The sequence below is a fragment of the Podarcis erhardii genome, assembly GCF_964252035.2.
Source record: "Podarcis erhardii genome assembly, chromosome: 2".
In the NCBI taxonomy this organism is placed as follows: domain Eukaryota; kingdom Metazoa; phylum Chordata; class Lepidosauria; order Squamata; family Lacertidae; genus Podarcis; species Podarcis erhardii.
Window position 1 is genome coordinate 90,037,041 of NC_138498.1, and position 23,501 is coordinate 90,060,541.

A 23,501-nucleotide genomic window follows, 5' to 3' on the forward strand; every position below is an offset into this window, starting at 1 on the left:
GGGGGTGGTCCCAGAGCAGCGCATGAAGGAAGAGGAGGGGAGCTTGTTCCTTCCAGCAAGTTGAAATGCTTGTGCTGCCGGAACAATCTCATGAGTGCTATGTTAAATTCCTCCAAGAGGAATGAAAGGGAAGCCCTTTGCAAACTTAATGTATTGGATGTTATAAATTTGTCTTGAGGGACTGACTTTCAGGACAGAAATCTCCAGGGACTCAATGTTGGCAATTTTATGGAAGTTCTTGCAAATTATTAAGCTTTGCAAATGATTATAACTGACTAGTAAAAATGTTGTAGCCCATTAAGTGATAGTAATAGGACCTTACAAGACCATTCAGATCCAAGAGAGAAAGAGGAAGAAGGAAGAGCAGAAGGAGAAGGGAGAATGGCTGATGTGTGGTTGTTGGTCAACAGAAGGAAGAGCTGAAAGCGGAAGTTGGGAAGTTTAAGAACTGGCTTTGAGAGGCTTCAGAAACCAAAATCTGACATCACTGGGCTACAGTTGAGGTTTGTGGAGAGAAACTTGTGGCTCAAGAGGCAGCCCTTGGGAGAGTTCTACAGACAGCTGTCAGTAGGATCCTAAGTACTTGGGGCAACAGCAGTTGCTGGACCAGCGAAAGTCCTGACAAAAACCTGATGGACTCCAGAGGGCATGGATCTGCTTCTTTCCTCAGCTGTTTGTATCTTCCTTCCCCTGAGATTCCCTTGATGACAGGGCCCATGATGCTTTTTCCTAAGGGGCGGGGATTTCCATCAGAATTGTGGGAGAGGAAGTTCAAAATTTTCTTCTCCCTACAATGCCCCTTGTGCTGTTCAGCTGACTGTGCTGCTCATCTGAGGGTGAAGAGGCTGAATTTCAAAAAAACAGAACAAACAAAAAACTCTTTATCTGGAACCCCACAATGCAACCCAACTGCTTGACTGATCAGTGGGATGGTATGTTGTGTGACATGTAAGATAAGGCAGTGGGCTAGGAGAAGTCTGGGAAGCATAGATGGTACACTTCTGAAACATAAATACCCCAAAGGGGGCATGTTTTTGATTTTTTGTTTTTAAAAAACTACATACTGAGCAGATAACCTCACATTGCCAAGAGAATGTACAAAATTCAGTGTGTGTGTGTGTGTGTGTGTGTGTGTGTGTGTGTGTGTCCCTAAGTTCTGCTAGTTATTATACCTTATTAGCCAAAAAATGTAAAAAAATTCAGCTGAGATACACAGGGTTCCAAAAGCCTGTTGGAGATTATGCATAACGGCCAGAGAATTTACAAGATTATGCTGATATATGCACAGCCCTGAAAGCTTGTTGAAGAGTATGTAAAATTGCCAGATAATGTACAAAATTCAGTCACTATATGCACATTCCCCAAGGCTAGTTGGAGATTGTGCACATTGACTTGGAAATGTGCAGAATTGCCATTTCCTGGAAGGATTAAGTGAATGTTACCCATGAAGGGGTTGGTGGAGGCATTTTCCATGGACACTAGGTGTGACTGTTGCTGTTGCTATACTGGCATTTTTTGCTTCTGCTGTTGTACTGTTGACTCTCCTTCTGTTTGAGCACAAAGTTGTGACTAAGCCCCCATCTGCACTATACATTTAAAGCAGTACCATACCACTTTAAATAGTCATAGCTTCCCCCCATGAATTCTGGGAACTGTAGTTTGTTAATGGTGCTTAGTTGTTAGGCGATCCCTATTCACCTCACAGAGCTATAATTCCCATAGTCTCCTGGGAAGAAGGGCTGTTAAACCAGTTTTGAAATTGCAACTCTTTGAGGGGAAAAGGGATCTCCTAAGAACTCTAGGCACTCCTAACAAACTACCATTCCCAGGATTCTTTGGGGAAAGCAATGACTGTTTTGAAGTGATATGATACTAAGTGAAATGTATAGTGCGGATGGAACGTATATTACATTAGTGTGATTCCAGTTTAGCAGCTGCCTGGTGTGAAGACCATAGAATCACTGGCTATGACTATTTCTTCTAGATTCCTCCTTATAGTGCCAGAGTTTGGGCCTCTAATACAAATAAGCCTGTTCTCTTTCTCCCCTCCCCCAAAGATTTACCCTATCAGATAATTGGCTGAAGACCCTAAAATGAAAGCATCACAATTCAGTAAAGATATTGGAAATTATAGGCCCAGTATCTCATTCTATCCTTTTGTGAAATGGGGCTAATGATTCTTCTGTAGCTCAGCTGTGTATCATAATGTTTAATTAACTTATGCTTATAAATTCCTTTGGCACTTTCCAATAAAAGGTGTTAAACATAAGGTGTTATTATCTTCAAAACATTGGTGTTTATTCCTTGCTCACAGTTGGATTTGAAACTCAGAAACTGAAAATGTAAAATCCCAGCAATTATAGGAGTTCCACATTAATAACTCTATCCATTAGGAATATGATTAGCATGAACTATGAGATAGACAGACAGACAGAGGAAGGAATATTCTGTATTTCATTTAACACACGCTTTTGGCTAGCCACTGCTCCGATGTATTAATTAATGCTCTGAAGAGGAGAAAAGGCTAGGAAAGCGGGTGAAACAAGCTGGCAGGTGTAGAAATAAGATTAGACAATGAGGTAGGGCTCGCTCTCCATCCTGAGCATGGCTCATTCAGAATTCCCATCACCCTTACTGATGTTTTCTACATGTGAAAATAACTTGGGTGACACAAGATCTAGAGTGGGCACAAGGAAATAAAATAGGAAATGGAACCTTTCAACACGAGCAGGCAGGTGACCAGCAAAGCAGCAAATCTCCTCCACCAAAGGGAAGCTTTTGCTAGTCAGTGCTAAAATCATAGTCTTTCTTAGCAAAATAAGGCTATCCCATTGCTTAGGGTCCTGGCATCTAATGAGGTGTGTGGCATACAAAGCATGGGACTATGGATGTCAGTTTCCCAGCCTTTGGGAGGGAGGAAAGCATGTCCTTATATCTATCATAATAAACCACATCAACACTATAAGATTAACGATAAAGAAAAATGCAGTTGCGTGGTTCCCCCTCCCCCTTTCTTTTTTTAGTTCTGAGCCTTTAGGGGACACTACAGGCACATTATTAATTTTTCCTTCACATGCCTTTGGAGCATTAAAAGGCTGAATTAGAGAAGATAAAATAATAATAACAATAATTCACGTTCCCGTGATTTAACATTGAGTCGTGATTTTAAGGTTAAGGAATCTCTGCATCATGCGACTTTTGGGGGAAAACGTTGTCAACTCCATGGAGCCAGCAAGGCTCAGAGTTAAAAAATGATTGCTGTTTCCCCTCTGATTGAATCAATCTTGTAAGAAAGCTTGATATGCCATCTACTAGTCACCTCCCATTTCCTAAAGGGCAACATTCTGGCCCAATGCCAGCAACTGCTTCTATAGATACAGAACCTTACAGGAAAAATTAACACTGGAGAATCAGCCACCCACTCTTTGTGTGAGCTTGAACTATGAAGGGGCATTCAACCAGTTAGTCTGGGTGGCTGAAGGCCAATGTGACACAGCAGATGTGTGTAATTGTGTCATTCTTGAGTTTATATATATATATATATATATATATATATATATATATATATATGCAGGTTTTGGTGTCCTCGGGTGTCTTCCCGTGTAAAAGTTGGGGTGTCTAGGCGACGTTTCGACGAGGTCTCACTCGTCATCTTCAGGCTGGTGCTTTCGGCTTCTTGTTACTGGAACAGAGCAGGATCTCAGTGTTTGAGTTCCTATAAATACTGTAGAGGGGGTGTGGTGTATAGCCTCCAATGTTCTGGGCAGAGAGGAAGTTCCCAGGCTAGTGTGCCTTTTCTTCTTTTGTTCCTTAATTACTTGAGAGATATCTTGAGTGGTTTCTTGAGTGATATCCTGAGTACCACTTAGGTGGGTCATTAGGTGTGGATTAGTTGTTAAAGTCTTTGTGTCTTGACCTCTTGAACTTTGTGAAGAGTTTTCCTGAGAAGATGGCTGTACTGTACTTAGTTGTGCTCTGGCTTGGCTTCGTGTATAGGGGCGAGCTGTGGTTTTGTGGCTTGTGTCAGCCAGATCTGTGTAGGGATTGCAGGGAGGTGCAGCATCCGGAGGTGTCACCATGGATTGGCTACTGGATGGTGTCTGTAATTCATCTGTGGAGAGGGTCTGGGTTTGGGTCTGGTGTGGTTGATTGGTGTTGGCGTTCTGTGTGTCTCTGGATTTGGTGTCAGTTTTTGTGGGGAGGGCTAATTTCCAGATGTCTGGCAAGCGGGATGTGTCGTCACGCTTGTTCATGTTGTGAGGGTGTTTCTCTATCTCGATGGCTTCCATGATTATTCTTTTGTGGTGATGTTCCGTGTTAAAGAGCAATTTGGAATCTGCAAAATTAATTTCGTGTCCTGTTTCTTTCATGTGTTGGAAAAGAGAGGAAGTTTTTTCTTCTTTTTTGACGGCATTCTTGTGTTCTGCGATACGTGCATTTATTCGTCTGTTTGTTTGTCCAATGTACGTGGCTGGCCCTCCTTCCTTATATCAAGGGCACTACAGATAAAATTAGCAAAATCCTCCATAAACACAATATCAAAACAGCCTTTTGCACCAACCCAAAAATAGCCAATATCCTCAGAAACCCCAAGGATAAAATCCAGTTGGAAAACCAAGGGATCTATGAAATACCCTGCAAAGTCTGCCCAGCCACGTACATTGGACAAACAAACAGACGAATAAATGCACGTATCGCAGAACACAAGAATGCCGTCAAAAAAGAAGAAAAAACTTCCTCTCTTTTCCAACACATGAAAGAAACAGGACACGAAATTAATTTTGCAGATTCCAAATTGCTCTTTAACACGGAACATCACCACAAAAGAATAATCATGGAAGCCATCGAGATAGAGAAACACCCTCACAACATGAACAAGCGTGACGACACATCCCGCTTGCCAGACATCTGGAAATTAGCCCTCCCCACAAAAACTGACACCAGATCCAGAGACACACAGAACGCCAACACCAATCAACCACACCAGACCCAAACCCAGACCCTCTCCACAGATGAATTACAGACACCATCCAGTAGCCAATCCATGGTGACACCTCCGGATGCTGCACCCCCCTGCAATCCCTACACAGATCTGGCTGACACAAGCCACAAAACCACAGCTCGCCCCTATACACGAAGCCAAGCCAGAGCACAACTAAGTACAGTACAGCCATCTTCTCAGGAAAACTCTTCACAAAGTTCAAGAGGTCAAGACACAAAGACTTTAACAACTAATCCACACCTAATGACCCACCTAAGTGGTACTCAGGATATCACTCAAGAAACCACTCAAGATATCTCTCAAGTAATTAAGGAACAAAAGAAGAAAAGGCACACTAGCCTGGGAACTTCCTCTCTGCCCAGAACATTGGAGGCTATACACCACACCCCCTCTACAGTATTTATAGGAACTCAAACACTGAGATCCTGCTCTGTTCCAGTAACAAGAAGCCGAAAGCACCAGCCTGAAGATGACGAGTGAGACCTCGTCGAAACGTCGCCTAGACACCCCAACTTTTACACGGGAAGACACCCGAGGACACCAAAACCTGCATTCCTGTACCCGTGAAAATCTACGAAAGCATATATATATATACACACACACACACACACACACACACACACACACATATACACACAATAAAAGTAAAATGTAGAAGGGTAAGACAATGATCAGATGAATGGAGGAGATGGGGGAGTGGCTTAACCATTTCCTTTCTGGGGAATTGCCCCAGCTGATTTTCCCACCCTCAGGAGAAAAGATACACATGGGTAGAAAGCAAGGGGGTGGGGAATACTGAGAAGAAAAATGGCAAGATGGTAAAGCATAAAACACACTCTTTCAGTTCCCTCACTTAAATTCCCAGCACCCCAGAACTGAAGAAGTGATCATGAGACTGCCGAACATGTCAGCCACGTGTCATTTGGTCAGGCCTTAACTAACCATCTGCATATCACAATAAGCTTAGGAGTTGAACTTGTGTTCTCTTTGCTTTGATTCTACATACTAAATATAGATGGAGTGAAAAGTGATTTTCAGGACATGTATCAACCTACTCTTATTTGTTTACTCATGAGGGTGTGCACTCCTGTAGGTGTGGGGCATTTGCTTCTGGATAATATTTGCAGGGGGGGGGGGGATGTAAAGTGGCTTGAATTGCCTTTGTTTGCATGAAGATACCCAGATCTTAGGGGCAGAAATCCATGCCAGAACCCGACAGGTGAGGAAATCAAATGTTAACAGTCTGGGAAGCTGGCATGGAACAGTGGGAGCAGAGGGCTGGGGAATGATGGCAGTGGGAATGTTGCAAGAGCTCTAAATCACAAGAGAAGAAGGAAATGTTTGAGGTGTGTGTAGGCACCAGGAGTTTCAAGTGTCTCTGATGTACCAACAGCTTCCATTTGTGACATGCCATGTTCTTTTAATTTATTACATTTGTAACCCATCACCTTTGAGCAGCTCAGGTCAGAGTATGTGACAAAAGCTCCAGTGGTGCCCAGAAAGCTTTGTGGCAGAGTTGAGGTATCTAACCAGGCATCCCAGACCAAAGTCTAAAAGTTGATGCTTTACACAACAGACGTTCTTCACGAAAAGCTATTACTACACTATTTTTTTAAAAAATAAAATAAATAAAACCATTGAAAAAGCATGTATCATTAACAGTGCACTAAGCAGAGTGATCTAAAGCAGGCACCGTCTTCTCAAAATAATGATAGTCAAGAGACGACTCCTCCAAGTGGTGGACTGATGAGGAGGAAACCTGGAGTGTGCTACAACTGATCTGTGGGGAAGGAGGTCCCTGAGATTGTGAACTTGGGAGAACACAAGAGGTGCCCTGCAGTTCAGCACACTCTGAAGTACATTTTCAAACACCCTCGCTGCTCTATGGTGCCAATGAGCAAAACACAGTGGGACTGAACCAGCTCACCCCTCCCTCATCTTACATGTTTGGCATACTTGTCCTCTTAATTTATTCCTGACCCCCAAACCCCAGACAGCCTGACCTTCTCTTTTTTGTTATCCTTTCTGGTAAAACCCTTTTTATGAGTAGGGCAGCACTTCAAGCAGATGGAGAGTTAACTTATTTTCATTGCTGGGGGTGGGAGGGAGAGAGAATAACAGCTTGCAAGGAGAAGGGGTCGCTTAGTGTTGCCTTTTCCTGAAATTAATGTTGTTTGGTTAGGTCTATTTTTACAACTGATTGCAGTGTTGCTTTATGGCTAGAGGAGAAAAGTTTCCTATCTCCTACACTTCTTCTCCCCACCACTACCACCCTTTCCCTCCGCCTCCCGAAGTGGAGTCCTACATTCTTGCTTCCCAACATCAAAAAAAAAAAAAAAAAAAAAAAAAGAGAGAGAGGAGAAAAGCGCAAAACACAAGAGTTATTTGTTAGCAAAGGAGCTGCTATCAAGAGCTGCTTCTTTGTGTTTGGGGCTGGTGCGGTGATTGCCTTCCAGCTTTGGGGAAAAATTGCTTCAACTTAATCATATTCACATGACAAACCCTAAATAAAGGAGGGGGGAGAGGTAATGCAAAAAAAAGAAGAAGAAGAAGACCTCGGAGAAGTCGGAGAGCGGCAGCTTGTCCTCAGGCAGAGACAGAAAGAGAGAGAGAGAGAAAGGAAGGAGAGAGAGAAGCTGTCAGACTTAGGGGAGGGCGCAGCTTTTCTCAGACGTGCCGTTTTAACCCCACTCGAGACGTCGGTCCAGTAAGGAGGCAAAAGGCTGCCGATCGCTTGCAACAAAGGCTCGGGACTTCCCTCCTGGCGTCACTCCGGAGCTGAGGCGTGTTAGATCCTCTGCAGGAAACAGGTTTTCCTTTCTCGTGCTCCGCTGCGTTGCTTCATCCGCCGCCGCCGCCGCCGCCGCCGCCGCTCTTTCCTTTCCTGGCGATTGCCAAGCCCCGTTTCGCCGAGGAGCCTCATGCTCTGTTCAGAGCAGCAGCCCAGGAGGCAGGATGGTTTCTTCGCCGGGTCGGCGAGGCGCTAGCCAGGTGCTGCCGCGGGGCGATCGCCTTCTCCCAGCCTCTCCCCTCGTGCTCTTGCTGCTGCTGCTGCTGCTGCTGCTCCCGCTGCTCCCGGTGCCCGGGCTGGAAGTGCAGCACAAGTTCGTCTCGCTCACGGCCACCAACAACTTCGCTCTGGATGCGTCGGGAGGCAAGGTGTACCTGGCGGCCGTCAACCGCCTCTACCAGCTGTCGGGCCCCAACCTGACCCTGGAGGTGGAGGAGCAGGTGGGACCCAAGGAGGACAACCCGCTTTGCCACGCTCCGCAGCTGCCCCAGGCGTCGTGCGAGCACGCCCGGAAGCCCACCGACAACTACAACAAGCTGCTGCAGCCCGACCCGGAGCAAGGCATCCTGGTGGTGTGCGGCTCCGTCTACCAGGGCTTCTGCCAGCTGCGCAGCATGGACAACATCTCCGTCGTGGCCGTCGCTTTCCCGCCCGGGGCAGGCGGCGGCGGCGGGGGGGACCAGGTCACGGTGTTCCCCAGCATGCTCAACGTGGCGGCCAACCACGCCAACGCCTCGACCGTGGGCTTGGTGCTCAAGCAGGCCGGGCAGGACACGCGGCTGCTGGTGGCCGCCACTTACACGGGCTTGGGCAGCCCCTTCTTCCCGCGCAACGCCAGCCTGGAGGACCACCGCTTCGAGAACACGCCCGAGATCGCCATCCGCGCTCTGGACGCCCGCGGGGACCTGGCGCGCCTCTTCACCTTCGACATCAACCCCTCCGACGACAACATCTTCAAGATCAAGCAGGGCGCCAAGGAGCGCCACAAGCTCAGCTTCGTGCGCGCCTTCCTGCACCGCGGAGCCCGGCCGCCGCCGCCGCCGCCGCCGCCTTCTCGCCCCGGCGAGGGAAAGGGCGCCCCCAGCGGCCGGAGCCCCTACGCCGGGCCTGGGGCCTCCCTTCTCCCCGGCGGCGCCCCTGCCCGGAGCGGCCTCCCGCTCTCGCCTCCGGCGGGCGCCCCGCTCGGCCGCTACGCCTACTTGGCCCTCAACAGCGAGGCGAATGCGCGGGAAAAGGAGAGCCACTCGCACAGCCTGCTGGCGCGCATCTGCCTGGGCGACCCGGCCGAGGCGACGACTCTGAACGGCAGCAGCGGCGGCGGCGGCGCGGAGACCAAGAAGCTGACCGAGTCCTACATCCAGATGGGGCTGCAGTGCAGCAGCGGCGCCTGGCGCGGAGGTGGGGCGGCGGCGGCGGGGGCGGGCGGCGGCGGCGACCTCTTCAACCGGCTGGTGTCGGTCTTCCCCGCCAGCGCCGCCCTGCAGGTGGGCTCGGGAAGCGCTTCGCCGCCCCGGCCGGAGGAGCTGCTCTTCGGGGTCTTCGAGAAGGCCTCGTCCTCCTCCTCCGGGACGGGGTTTGGGGGCCGGCAAGCGCCCCAGCCCTCGGCGCTGTGTGTTTTCCGCTTCGCCGAGATTGAGGAGGCCATCCGGGTGGCCAGGAACTCTTGCTTCGTGGCTCCCGACGCCGGGCTGGTCACGGTGCTCGACAGCGTGGTGCAAGGCACCGGGCCCGCCTGCGAGAAGAGGAAAATCCAGGTAAGGGAGAAGACGGGCGACCCAGAAGGCCTGCCTATCAGTGTCCACAGTTAGGCAAAGTTTGGCCTGCTTTTAGTGCCAGGGCTCTCACTACCATGTATTTTGGGGGACCACCTTGTTTTTGTAGTTTTAGGTGGTTTGAAACTTGTTTTTCATAGTCCTTGTTAATTGTAATGTTGTGTTTTAACTTGCTGCAACCAGCCCTGGGAACTTGGGGAGAAGGGTGGGTAATAAATTGTAGCATGGTAATGCCAACAGTGATAAAGAGAGTGCAGCTGAGCATGTCCAGAAAGCTGAACAAGGACAGCCACCCTCCATAGGGATTAGGAGGAAGATTTTGTGGGTTGCACCTGGTAAAGCAGTTCCAATGTTAGACGCAGAGGGCTGCGTCATTCAGGTGTGTTTTCAGGCAGGGCTGGGCTGGTGATGACTTAGCTGGGAACCCCTCTGTAAGTAGCTGCAGCACAGAGAGTTATATTGGAGAGTGTCCCTTTTGACTGGGCAAAAGGAAAGGTCAACCAAAACCATCAAGGTCATGGAGCTCTGTGTCCCCATTGAGCAAAGGTTAAGTGGGGGCAGTGTTTTTCAGTTTACCTACTTTGTGGCCGAAGGATTGGATAGGGGCATGATAGAAGTTTATAGAATTGTGCATGGCATGTGGAAAAAGTGGGTGGAGAGACATTTTACTCCTCCCTTGGAAGTCCAGAACTTGGGGTCACTAGATGAAATGGATTGCAAATAGCTTCAGGACAGGCAAAAGAAATGGCAGGTTGCTTACCTGTAACAAACGTTCTTTGAACAGTCTGCTGTGTTTCGGGCACGCAGTGCATAATTAATGTCTGGGATTTGCTGCCATGCAATTAGATCCTGGCTTAGTTGACTTCAGAAGACATTTTTTGGATGTTTACTTTAACAGTTCAATCTTCAGTTTATCCAGGCATGGGAATCTGAACTGTGAGTGCTGTAAAAACCATAGATGGGGAACTTTAGTCTTTCCTGATGATGTTGGACTTCAACTCCCATTATATCTATTAAAAGGGAATAGTTAGGCAAATTCATGGAAGATGATTATATCCTGTTGCTGTCAGCAATCAGTTGCTGGTGAAGAAGTAGCAGGGAATGGCTGCTGTTTTCAGGCCCTGCTAGAAAGCGTCTGTTTGGCTACTGTTGGAAGCAGAGTAATAGATTTAGGTGGGCTGATCTAGCAAGGTGGTCCTTAAGAGGTCTATTTGCATCATGTGTATCTCTGAAGAAAGACTCATTGTGATAGTAATCCTGTTTCCTGGGCATTTTACTATTCGAGAGCAAAGTACAGATTTTCCATTGGGAAAACAATGTGGGTGATGGAGAAAAGAGAAATCTCTCTGATGAAGCAATCTGCTGAGGCAATTTTGGAATCAAGGTACATTGTTTTGGTAGAATATGGTGCTGTGATTCCCTTGGTTAGATGTCCTTCTCTTATGTTGTCATCTCTCCACAATGCTGATTGTGCGGATTTTGCACAGGGAAAGCTCCTTAAACAGTCAGTGTAAGCCTTGGATATAGTTCTTTGTACAGAGCTAACTTCTAAAAAATTAAACATTTATATCATGTGCAAAGCAATATGAAAGTTAAAAAGACATACTAGCCTGCCATCGTAACCTGCAAGCAAGCCCCATTGAATTCAATAGGACTTACTTCTGAGATGACATGCTTAAGATTGCACTGTAAATCTGTAGTGTAGCTTAAAAAGCAATTTCTAATCGGTTCTTCAAGGCTTCCTTTGTTTTGTCCTGTTTTGTATTGCAAACAGTGGACTTTCATGTATCTGCTGACAGTATCCTTCACATGAATAGACTAAATCAATACATTGGGTCCAAATATCACTGAGCTTTGACAGATTGATTTAGAACCCAGCATCTCTAATTTTTGTAGGTTTGATTCTGCATCCCAAACAAATTGCAAATCTGTTTCCGTGTGCAGTGCCTTCTTTCTTCTATTTACTATCATTATTTACACTTGCACCCCTCCTTTCACCTAAGGAACGAAGGCAGCACACATGGTTCTCCAGTTTTCTTCTTGCAACAACCCTGTGAGGTAGGTTAGGGTGTGATACAAATATAAGAAGAGCCTGCTGGATCAGGCCAGTGACCCATCTAGTCCAGCATCCTGTTCTCACAGTGGCAAAACAGATGCATTGTAGGAAACCCACAAGCAGGAACCAAGCGCAAGAGCTCTGACCCATCATGAGGTTTCCAGCAATTAGCATTCAGAAGCATTGCTACCTCCAGCCATTGAGAAAGAGCCTAGCCACCATGGTTTTGCAAGACCGGGGTCTTAAATACTTACACTGGCTTTTTATAATAGTACATTCAAAGCTTAGATTGTTCTCAACATTGGTTTTTGTGTGTCTGTTAGAATGCATGTATAAAAGGGACCTGAATTCATAATCTATACCTCTAACTTGCAATTTAGCCATGTAAAGTTCTATTCATTGGCATTTCCTCCTCAATGGTTGCAGCTGGGCAGAGTATTGGGTGTGGGGGGGGGCTTAGGCTCCTTTACTCCCTTTCCAAATCCTGTGGATAAAAGTGTGTAATTAATTAGGGGATTCCACATTAATTTGAACACAGAATCTCAGTGATCAACCCTGCAACAGTTGTTGTTGTTGGCATCTGTCTCATGAGCCAATGGAGTGCACCTTCAGGGGTGAAATCCAACCACTGCGTTAGCAGCACCAAAGTGACTTCCCTCGAGCGCAAGCCTGGGCAGTGCATATGGGGGTCCTGGGCTGCCCAGACGACAACACCCACCCACCCCTCTGCCTCGCTGATGTGGTCCAAAGGAAAGCAGAGCAATACGTTTGGCACCAGCTTGACTGCAGGAGTTGCCAGAAGGAGGTGTACAAGGCACCATCCAACTGTCTTAGAGACTTCACTCTGGATTTGTGTAGGGTTTACTCCTTAGCCTTTTCTTCTCCCAAAAGCATCCCGCAAGGCAGCGGAGGTTTTGGATCAAGAGTTTTCCTTCTCCTAGATGGGCTACTTTCCTGTGTTGACGAGCCGCATCTGCCCCTCACTTCCCTCTACAGCATGTGCAGAAACTGCTTTTTTGCCTGTTGGACACACTGTTGGTCTCATCCGCTCAATCTGCCAGAGCCTGTCTTTGCATACAGGCAGTGTCCCTAACTCAATGAGGGGTTGAGACCCATTGGCTACCCTCAACTGGTTTAGCCAGCCAGTCAAAGGCATTTCCAGGGTATGGCCACTCTGACAGCTTCTAGGAGCCACAGGTGAGTGCTGAGTACAGGGTGGGGACTAAAGGTGGACTAAGTAACCCAGAAGGAGCATGCCTACCAGAGGTATTACCTACCCCATAATACCACGTATATAACCTGCAACAGTGAACCTGGTGGAAAGTACAGTTTCTTCCCACATTCAGATTTACTGGTTTATTCAGCACTTCCTACAGTAAAAGGGGAAGGAGCAGAGATGAGAGTATACATGTTAAGATCCATATCCAAAAGTGATGCTGTGAGTGGGAAAGGGGGGTGGCAGAATGTTCCCTGAAGTTTTGGGTTGTTTTTTGCTGAAAACATTTGGGTTTTTTCATACCCATGATAACTATTAAATCCATTGTCAGTTCTCCTAATGCATCGTGTGGGTCCTTAAGGCAACTTTACATATTACAGATTTAGAGTGTGTATCGTCTTTTACCCCCAAAATGTTTGAAGTTAAATGCATGTGTCTACTTTAACTCAAGCTATGGAGAGCGACAATGACTTTGGGTCTCCTGGTTAAGTTTCTTCGTGTACACTTGGTGAAATAAAAAGCATTTGGTCACTTTATATGTGGGCCTTCTCAGTAGTGGCACCCGCCCTGTGGAACGCCCTCCCACCAGATGTCAAAGAGAAAAACAACTACCAGACTTTTAGAAGACATCTGAAGGCAGCCCTGTTTAGGGAAGCTTTTAATGTTTAATAGGCTATTGTATTTTAATATTTTGTTGGAAGCTGCCCAGAGTGGCTGGGGAAACCCAGCCAGATGGGTGGGGTATAAATAATAAATTAGTAGTAGTAGTAGTAGTAGTAGTAGTATTGGTATATTATAAGTACTTGCTAAATGTGTGCTTCATACCTGCAACATAGCGAGTATCTTTAGGGGAAAATATGGGTGAAGCATGGTGATCATCTTTCCCCCCACATAGCTTATATTCATGCAGTATCATATATCAACCCTAGGTACATTGTGAAAGTCAGTTGGGTTCTTTTGCAGTTTACAACGAAGCCAAATGTGCAGTGGTTTTGTGCACACAAATGCATAAAGAATTTAACCCCCCCCACACACTTTTTTTAAATCAAGAAGTGCCTTTCTTCCCAAGTTCTCTGTCCTAAGTGAACCACTGGTGACTCATAGTTTTGCTTCCCCCCACCCCCACCCCCACTCTCTGCTCACCCACTTTTGGGTTTTTTCTCTTAAGAATGTGTGTTCCATTACAGTTGTTTTCTTCCCACATATTCCTGCAGTGGGGCAGCTCTTGTATGTGTAAAGTTCAGAGAGAAGGGACACAGGCTGCCTTGTTTTACAGCTTTCAGGGTGAAAGTTTGCTATTGTCAAAATTTGTTACCAACTAGACATAAATGTTAGTGTCGGCTGAATGTCAGTGCCTGTTTTTCCTTTTTTGAAAAGTTACCAGGACTGCCTTGTTTTCTCTTCCTCTGGGAAAGATGCACAACACATTTCTTCCCGGGGATCATGAAACATCTGTTTGATTTCACAGAGAAGCTGGACCATGAAAGTTTGGTCTTCTCTCTCTGTCTGCCTTCCACTGGCGGTGTCAGAAAGGAGTTTTTCTGTTAACCAAATGCATTTGGCATGGCAGCTTCAATGCTTTGCTAAAGTTTGCGGCCTCACTGCAGTTAATTCATAGATATGCTTCAGTAATCATCAAGTACAGGTTTTAAGCTGCTACAGCCAAGACATTTGGTAATTGGATGGTGTTTCAGTTAATTCCTTAAGGGTGAATACACTAAATATTGCACCGTTATGAAATCACATGTCCCACTGTAACTAATTTTTTTAAGCCGAGATTCTGCTTTTTACAGTGGCTGAACTGTCGACTGCTTTTAGAATCAGATATTCAGTTCTTTGTAGGGTGAAGCTCTTTGTTGGGTAAAGCCCATATTTGGATTTTAAGAGGGGCCTAAAAAGAGGGCAGTGGTTAACTGAACATTTTGTTTGTTTTCCTGGGGCTTTTGACTTCTTTGGTGCATACCGGCCACATCTTAAATTAATCATCTTTAATTATATATTAAAATGATTAATTTAAGGACACTCTTCTTCTTTTTAAATTAGTTTAGACTTGTAGGGTATATTGCTGATATAACAATAGGGTAGATAAATATACACATTCAGACATTGATATTACAGGATTGGGAATAAAGGGAAAGAGAAAGAAAGAAAATCATGCTTCTGAAGTAAAAAGCAAAATGAAGCCATCCAGCACAATCAGTATGCCCAAAACTGACTTGCTTTGGGATTGTTTCATTTCTTTCTTTGCTTAAAACAACAATAAATATGTGTCCAGACAACTGGGTACCTTTGTACATATACAACAGTAACTTTTTTAGTATGAAAATTGGGGTGGGGAGGTTCTTTTAAAAATTCAAAGGTACCTTGAAGTCTGCAATACAAAAATGCAAACACAAAGCAACTTGAGGTTGTTGTTTTTTGTGAACCTGGGTGAACAGATGAAAATGCATATATTCAGCATTATTTAAACTAATGGGGAAAAACACTTCAATAGAAGCATAACAAGGAAATGGCAGGGCTGAGGGCTGAAGAACTTTTCAGAATATATTAGTGAACATTTATATGGGACACATCCCATAGATAGAAATTTAAGGGGTATTCCTTTTAATCTAGAGTAGGAATAACTGGCGTGAACTGGGACTTCATCTCCCATCATATGCGACCATTGGCCATACCGGCTGGGGCTGAAGGGAGCTGGAAGCCAAGAACATCTGGAGGGCATCACATTGGCTACCCCATGCTCTACAGACACATTCCAAGTTAGTGGCTCTAGAACCTGGGTCTTGTCACCAGCACTTTGTTATACAATGGACTTGTTCACATGGCATGGCTTACTAGAAACATGTGAAAGTGAGGGTCCTGGAGAGGAATTCACAGCTGCATTGCTTCTCCTTGGTCTTTTTTTTTAATTTCCATGCTGCACTTAGCTAAGTCAAAGTTTGGCTGAGTGTGTCATCTGAACTCATGCTCATGGTTTCACTTTCCCCTTGCTAACCATGAGCTTGTAACCAAGTTTTAAAATAGCTGGGATAGCTCAGTCGGTAGAGCATGAGACTCTTAATCTCAGGGCTGTGGGTTTGTGCCCCCCCTGGGCAAAAGATTCCTGCACTGCAGGGGGTTGGACTGGATGACCCTTATGGTCGCTTCAAACCCTACGATTCTATGATTCAGTACTAAAACATACACCCAAGTTAGAATGACTGGGTGAAGAAAAAGTTTTAGCCTGGGCAACAGGCAAACCTCTGTTGAGAGGGCATTCCACGGTCAAAGCCCAAACCCTTTAACACTTTTCTGGTCCTAGACTAAGACTATCAAGTATGTCACCCAGTTGCTGAAGTGCAGCTTGTTTTCAGTGCTTCTTCAAACTAGTTAGCTGCCTTAAGTACGTTGGATGACTGAGCACAACAGATAACTTAGAAGAAGTGGAGGAAGGATCCAAATGAATGCAACTGAACACTGGTAAGAGCTCATTATCGAACCTACCTAGTGGCAGTGAAGGCAACAAAGAAGGCATATTTTGCTGCCTCCATTGCATCCTCATTATGTCGTCTGGCAGCGCTTTTCTGGGTTCTACAGGGCCTTTTACAGGCTGGCCCAAAGGAGGTGATAGAACCAACGGTAGCATGCTGTGACTTGTTTGCAAAGCATTTTGAGGATAGAGTCACTTGCATTCACCAAGATCTTGACGCTGCTGTTATGATGAATCTCATGGGACGTCCAGAGCACAGTCTAGTCCTGTTGTGTTGGATGAGTTTCAGTTGGTAAGTCTCGAGGATGTGGACAAGGTGCTAGGATCAGTCAGGGTGACCACTTGCGCTCTAGACCCTTGCCCTTCTTGGCTGATAAAAACCAGCAGGGAGGGAACAGCTGGGCTGGGCCAGGGAGGTGATCAATTACGAGAGGGGGTTGTCCCTGCCTGTTTGAAGGAGGCATTGGTAAAACCACTCCTTAAGAAACCTTCCCTGGATTCAGAAAACCTAACTACCAGCCAGTTGCTAATCTCCCTTTCCTGGACAAGGTTCTGGAGCGAGTGGTCGCATACCAGATCCAGGTGCTTTTGGAAGAAACTGATTTTCTGGATCCATTTCAATCAGGGTTTAGGCCTGGTTTTGGCACAGAAACTCCTTTGGTCGCCCTGTATGATGACCTCTATTGAGAGAAAGACAAGGGAACCATCCCTGTTAATTCTTCTCGACCTCTCAGAGGTTTTCGATACCATCGACCATGGTATCCTTCTGGAGCAACTCTCTGAACTAGGGTTGGGTAGCACCGCTTTGTGGTGGTTCCAGTCCTACTTGGATGGTCGTTTACAGAAGGTGTTACTTGGGGAATGCTCTTCAGCCCATGGAACCTTCAATGTGGGGTTCCACAGGGCTCAATCCTATCCCCAATGTTGTTTAACATCTACATGAAATCACTGGGTGGAGTTATCCAGAGGTTCGGAGTCAGTTGTCAACCATATGCTGATGGCCCTCAGCTCTATTTCTCCTTTACATCTGCAGGTGAGGCAGTGGAAGTGCTGGACCAGTGTCTTGCCTCGGTAATGGACTGGATGAGAGCCAACAAGCTCAATCCATATAAGACTGAGGCACTTTTAGTGGGTGGTTCCCTAGATCAGATGGCTGGGAGGTCGCCTGCTCTTGATGGGGTTACACTTCCTCTGAAGGAGGAGGCCTGGGACTACTCCTGGATCCTTTGCTATCACTTGAGGCTCAGGTGGCTTCAATGGCCCGGAGTGCCTTCCATCAGCTACGCCCTTATCTGGACAGGAATAGCCTAACTACTGTTATCTATGCTTCAAGGTTAGATTACTGCAGTGTGTTATGTGTAGTAACTTCAAGGTTAGATTACTACAGTGTGTTATATGTAGGGCTGCCTTTGAAGATGGTTCGGAAACTTCAGCGAGTGCAGAATTCAGCGACCAGGTTGCTCTCTAGAGCAAGACAGTTTGAGCATATTACACCGATCCTGGTCCAACTGTACTGGTTACCAATTAGTTTCTGGGCCCATTTCAAAGTGCTGGTTTTGACCTATAAAGCCTTAAATGGCTCAGGATCACAATATCTCAAGGACCGCCTTTTCCCATATGAACTTACACAGACCCTGAGATCATCTTCTGAGGCCCTCCTTCGTGTGCCGCCTCCTCAAGAGGTCCGGAGAGTGGCAACATGAGAACGGGCCTTCTCTGCAGTGGCTCCCCGTCTGTGGAATGCTCTCCGCAGGGAAATTTGCCTGGTGCCTTCATTATATACTTTTAGGCACCAGGCAAAAACGTTCCTTTTTAACCAGGCCTTTGGTTGATCTTATTGAATTCCAACACCCTTTTAGAATGTGGCTCTTTTTGGGGTTTTTTTTAATTGGGTTATTGTTTTTGGTTTGATTTATATGTTGTGGTCTTGTTTGTGAACTGCCCTGAGACCTCCAGGTATAGGGCAGTGTATAAATTGAAATAATAATAATAATAATAATAGCAGCGCAATTCAGCTTCATTCTGTTTGAGAAATTTGAATAAGAACTATCTGCTCCGAGAATATTTGTTCAAGACCTTTGAATGGGGCAGTCATTTTTCCCCCCAGGGAACAGGAAGCCATTTCAGAACTGGTAGCAGTTCTGCCAACTAGTGACTTGACCTATATTGGCACCACCGGTCTCAGAAATAACAAACTTAACATACCCGCAGAAATGCAACCACATCCTGCAAGAGAGCCATTATCCTTGGTGTTGGAGTTTTGAGAAGATAAAATTGTCTGCCATGCACCATGGAAGAGTGGTAGAGAGAGAGAAAAGGAATCCACTAAAAAAAGATGTGATTAAGTAAGCATGTGATTGAATCACATGGTTAGACATGCCCTTTCTTTCTTTCTTTCTTTCTAAACACTTCAGTGGCCACCAGATCCATTGAGGGAGAGTTTTATAGACATCTCCTGTTTTTTCCATTCGAAAATTGAAGCTGTGTCAACAAACAGTAGTGATGCAAGTACTTTTTAGCAGGAAAAGAGCATAGGAGGTAAAAGGGTTAAATCCTTCCTTCACTCTCTGCTAAGTCTGTGTTGATATTTTGTAAATATGGCTCATCTCAGCATGTTTTTGCACATGTTATAGTCACATCTAGTTTGGCCCTAAAGGTGTACTCACGGGTGTACAGGGTGCAAGGTAGAATTTTATTTCATAAATTTATTCCCCATTCAAAAATCTTCTGAGGCTAAAACTTTTCTCACAATACACTTCAATACCAAAGTCAATAAATCTTTGCAAATAAATACTTTTCTTGCAATTTTAAAAAGGCAAGACTTTGAACAGAAAAGTACTAATTCATGCTAAAGGACTGAAAGTGGAGATATGGGTCAGAACAGTAATGGGTGAGGTGAGGACTGTGCATGGCACATTCCAGCAGTAATCATGCGAGATGCAGCCAGACACATATTGCAAGGGTCACTCAAACTACATGCTTCACATTTTTATGTGACCTTTAAGTATGCCACATCATGTGCTTCATCTAGCTGTGATCTTTATAACAGCTCTTTTAGATAAGTTACTATTATTATCCTCCTCTGTGTTGTAGATGGGGGGACGGAGAGTACAGTAATTTTAATTGCGCATTGCATTGAAATCCAAACACAGTGGTACCTCGGGTTACATACACTTCAGGTTACATTCGCTTCAGGTTACAGACTCTGCTAACCCAGAAATAGTGCTTCGGGTTAAGAACTTTGCTTCAGGATGAGAACAGAAATCATGCTCCGGCGGCGCGGTGGCAGTGGGAGGCCCCATTAGCTAAATTGGTGCTTCAGGTTAAGAACAGTTTCAGGTTAAGAACGGACCTCTGGAATGAATTAAGTACTTAACCTGAGGTACCACTCTATAAGTAAGGGCATTAATAAATGTTTCAAATAAATAGTAAGCTACTGGTGAAATTCAAACCAAGAATTTGTTTATCCACAGTTCAGCTGGCTACTACCTTACACCAGTTTTTGTTAAACTGTTACATTTGATGGCACAATTACCCCTGGTTGTTATTGTTTTAAATAAAACACAGTCATGGGAATTTGCAAATTTTAATGGTGGAGCAGTAGACTGGGTATTTAATCTCTTCCCCAACCCAATTGCTTTTCCACTTCCCAGAAAAAAAGATATGGGTTCCTATATCTTTTTACTGGAGAATGGAAGGACAGCTTTTTTAAAAAACAAACAAACCAGAAAACCACTGGATGAAAAAGGATACACACTCTTTCCTTGCTAGGCCTCTTGAGAAATTCACAGTCTTCTGTGCATGCTTTATTATTATTATTATTATTATTATTATTATTATTATTATATTAGGGAAAAGTTACTAGCAACTATGTGTAATGTTCCATTTGGCCCCAAATCTAAAGTGTGAATCAAAGAATGAATGCATCAGTAGTTTGTAGATTAAGGTTTACTGCATCTTTGTAAGAAGTGGCTAGATTTGTGCACGTGTAGGCTTTTTATGATTAGTTGATTATCTTTGGGAGAAATATTATAGTGATCAAGAATGACTTAGAGTCATTTCTAGACTATATAGTCCATCAATTTTCAGTAGAACCTAGAGCCCTAAGGCTGCTCTCCTAAGCGATTTTATTTTAAAGTAGGTTCCATGGATATTAATGGTACATATTTCCAAGTCAATGTGTTTAGGCGTGTAGTAAAAGTAACTTTGAGGCCTTTGAAAATAACACCCGTAAAATTTAATAGATATAAAAACAGAACTCTGTATCTCATCTAGTTGTCATAGCAATTAGAAATTCTTTGACAATTACACAGTTCCATATTCAAGGATCCTGGGTTTCTGTTCAGCACCTGGCAAAATCACAATATTAGAGCTGGAAAAGGTGCAGGAAAGGGCTACTGATAATTCATTTGGAGCTATGTAGTTTAGAAGTTTATAAAACTAGACATTGTGTAAAGAAAGTAGAGAGAAGTCTTTCTCCTCTCATAACTTTAGAACCTGAGATCACCTAATGATTCTAAACCAGTGATGGCCAAACTTGGCCCTCCAGCTATTTTGGGACTACAACTCCCATCATCCCTAGCTAACAGGACCAGTGGTCAGGCATCATGGGAATTGTAGTCCCAAAACAGCTGGAGGGCCAAGTTTGTCCATCACTGTGCTAAACGGTGGGAGATTCAGAAAAGACAAAGAACAGAACTTTATCTGAGCATAGTTAAAACTGCACCTCATGATTTCTTTATTTCATACACTACTTGATATAGGAATCACCAATTTTCATGGCTTTAAAATGGAAACGGACACATTCATGACAAATAAGAATAATCATTGGCCATTAGTCATGAAGACTTTCTACTAATTCCAGCATCAAAGGCACCATGCCTCTGAATATCAGTTGATGGAAAACAGCTGCAGGAGAGGCCTGTTCATGTTCCTCTTCTAGACTTCCCATAAGCATCTTGTTGGCCATTGTTGGAAATAGGTTGTTGGACAAGATAGGCTCTTGGCCTGATCCATCAAGACTCTTCTTATGTGAAGACTTGCATGGTTTTGTAGAAAGTATGGGTGGGGAGTATGTGGAGTTTGGAACAAACAGGGTTAAAACTCCGTGGTGCCCTGCATCTGGGAGGGGCCGGAAGCAGGGCCCTACGTCACAGGCTTTGTCTGTGAGAGTTACTTTCAGTTCTCACTGAGAGACGGAGAGAGACGCAGCTCAACCGACAGGCTGTGTCTGTGTGCTTTTGGAAAGCACGGAGGAATGCCTTTGGAATGGCGGAGGTTTCCGATGGACTGATTTATGGCTTGTAAATAAACGCTTCTAGAGATAAGAACCGATCTGTCTTTTGGACTTGATTTATCCCTTTCTCACATGGACTCAGGACCGCTGCATTTACTCTGCTAGGCCAGCTCAGAGCTTCCAGGGATACGGAGCTGAACTGGGAAGCTTGCTGGACCCAATATCCGCAAAGGTTATGACAGCAGATGCCTGTTGAAAATGGGGCTGGTGGAAAAATGGGACTAGTGGAAAATGGGACTGGTGGAGAAATGGGGCTGGTGGAAAATGGGGCTAGTGGAGAGTCCATTGAAGATGCCCATGTGCAGTGTGCAAATGTCCCACCACACGATGGTTGTATTCACTTGTGGCACCGAAAATTCGGACATGCCGGGTGGTCGCTTGTGAAAAAAGCCGCAGAGAACACCATTGGTTGTAGGTTCAAGGCTTGTGACAAATACCTAGATTGTCAAGCCTGTAAGCAGTCGAAGGTCACAACATGCTCATACCCCAGATCAGAGAGGAGAACTAGCAAACCCTTTGAACTTGTGCATGCAGATTTGTCAGGACCCATGCCTACACCTTCTTTAGCTGGGTCTAAGTGGGTTCTAGTTCTGATTGATGATTTCTCGAAATTTAGTTGGGTTTTTGCGCTTAAATGCAAGTCAGAAGCGGCTGCATTGATCAGAGATTGGATCACTGCGATTGAACTACAGTTCTCTACCAGGGTGATTTCCTTTCAATCTGATCGCGGGGGGGAGTTCACAGGTTCTGCGCTGCAATTGTTTTTCAGGCAGAAGGGTATCAATCATCGATTGACGGCCCCCTACTCTCCGCAACAGAACGGGGTTGCAGAGAGAAAGTTTCGCACATTACAGCAATCTGCGAATTCTATGTTGGCAGACTCGGGTTTGCCACAGCGCTTTTGGGCAGAGAGTTATCGGACAGCATGTTTTATACAGAACAGGGTGTACAATTCCAGTGTAGGCAACACACCGTATTACTTGTTGCATCAGAAGAAGCCGAAGGTGGGGTTTCTTCATGTTTTTGGGTCTGAGGCTTTTGTTCTCATTCCAAAAGCCATGCGCAAAAAGGGTGAGCCAAGGTCTAGGAAGATGATCTTTGTGGGCTATGAGCCGGGTTCAAAGGCGTGGCGTTTCGCATACCCTACTGGCAACCAGTCTAAGCTGCTTATTAGCGGCAGTGCTGAGTTTTGCGAGCAGAGTGGGTGGAAACGTCTTCATGGGAACCCAGATGTTCTGTCAGACTCAGATGAGGAAGAGGAGGAAGGCGAGGCTGAACCTGTTGCTGATGCGCGCAGTCCACAGCAACAGGGTCCAGCGCCAGTTTCTCCGAAAGGGAGTCCCAGGACCCCTCCACAGGTCACCATCAAGTCTGAGCTAAGGAGTGCACCATCCTCACCAGCAGAACCAGCTGTGCGCCCGAAACGGCGCAGCAGGTCAGAGGGGGATGTGTCTGACACAGAGGATAGTAGGGTTGATCCAGGTGAATCAGGCGCAGTTCCAGAATTCACGCTGAGGAGGTCAGCAAGATCAACGAAGGGCAAGCCACCTGAAAGGTATGAAGCCACTAGTGTCTGGGTTGGTGTGGCTAGATGTGAGCCTGAATCCTTTGAGGATGTTCAGAAGTTGCCTCAGGAAGAAGCTAGCAAATGGCATGAGGCGATGCAGAAGGAGATGAACTCAATGGAGTCTCTAGGTGTGTTTTCTCTCACGAAGTTGCCAGTGGGCGAAAAAGCTGTTAGCTGCAGATGGATTTACCGTTTGAAACCCACAGAAGCAGGAGAACCACAGTATAAAGCGAGATTAGTAGCCCGAGGATTCACACAGAGGAAGGGTGTTCATTTCACAGAGGTATATTCGCCAACCTCGAGAGCGGAGACTCTGAGAATGCTTTTGGCGA

General features: G+C 45.5%; 1 protein-coding gene across 1 annotated transcript in view; it reads left to right on the forward strand.

Moving 5' to 3' along the window:
- The first annotated feature begins 7,348 nt into the window (after positions 1-7,348).
- Positions 7,349-23,501, forward strand: part of PLXND1 (plexin D1) — a 170,947-nt gene continuing 154,794 nt past the window's right edge. The window contains exon 1 of the mRNA XM_081852248.1: positions 7,349-9,547. Coding sequence (XP_081708374.1) covers positions 7,958-9,547 — 1,590 coding nt within the window. The 5' untranslated portion in view covers positions 7,349-7,957. The remainder of the gene's footprint in view (positions 9,548-23,501) is intronic.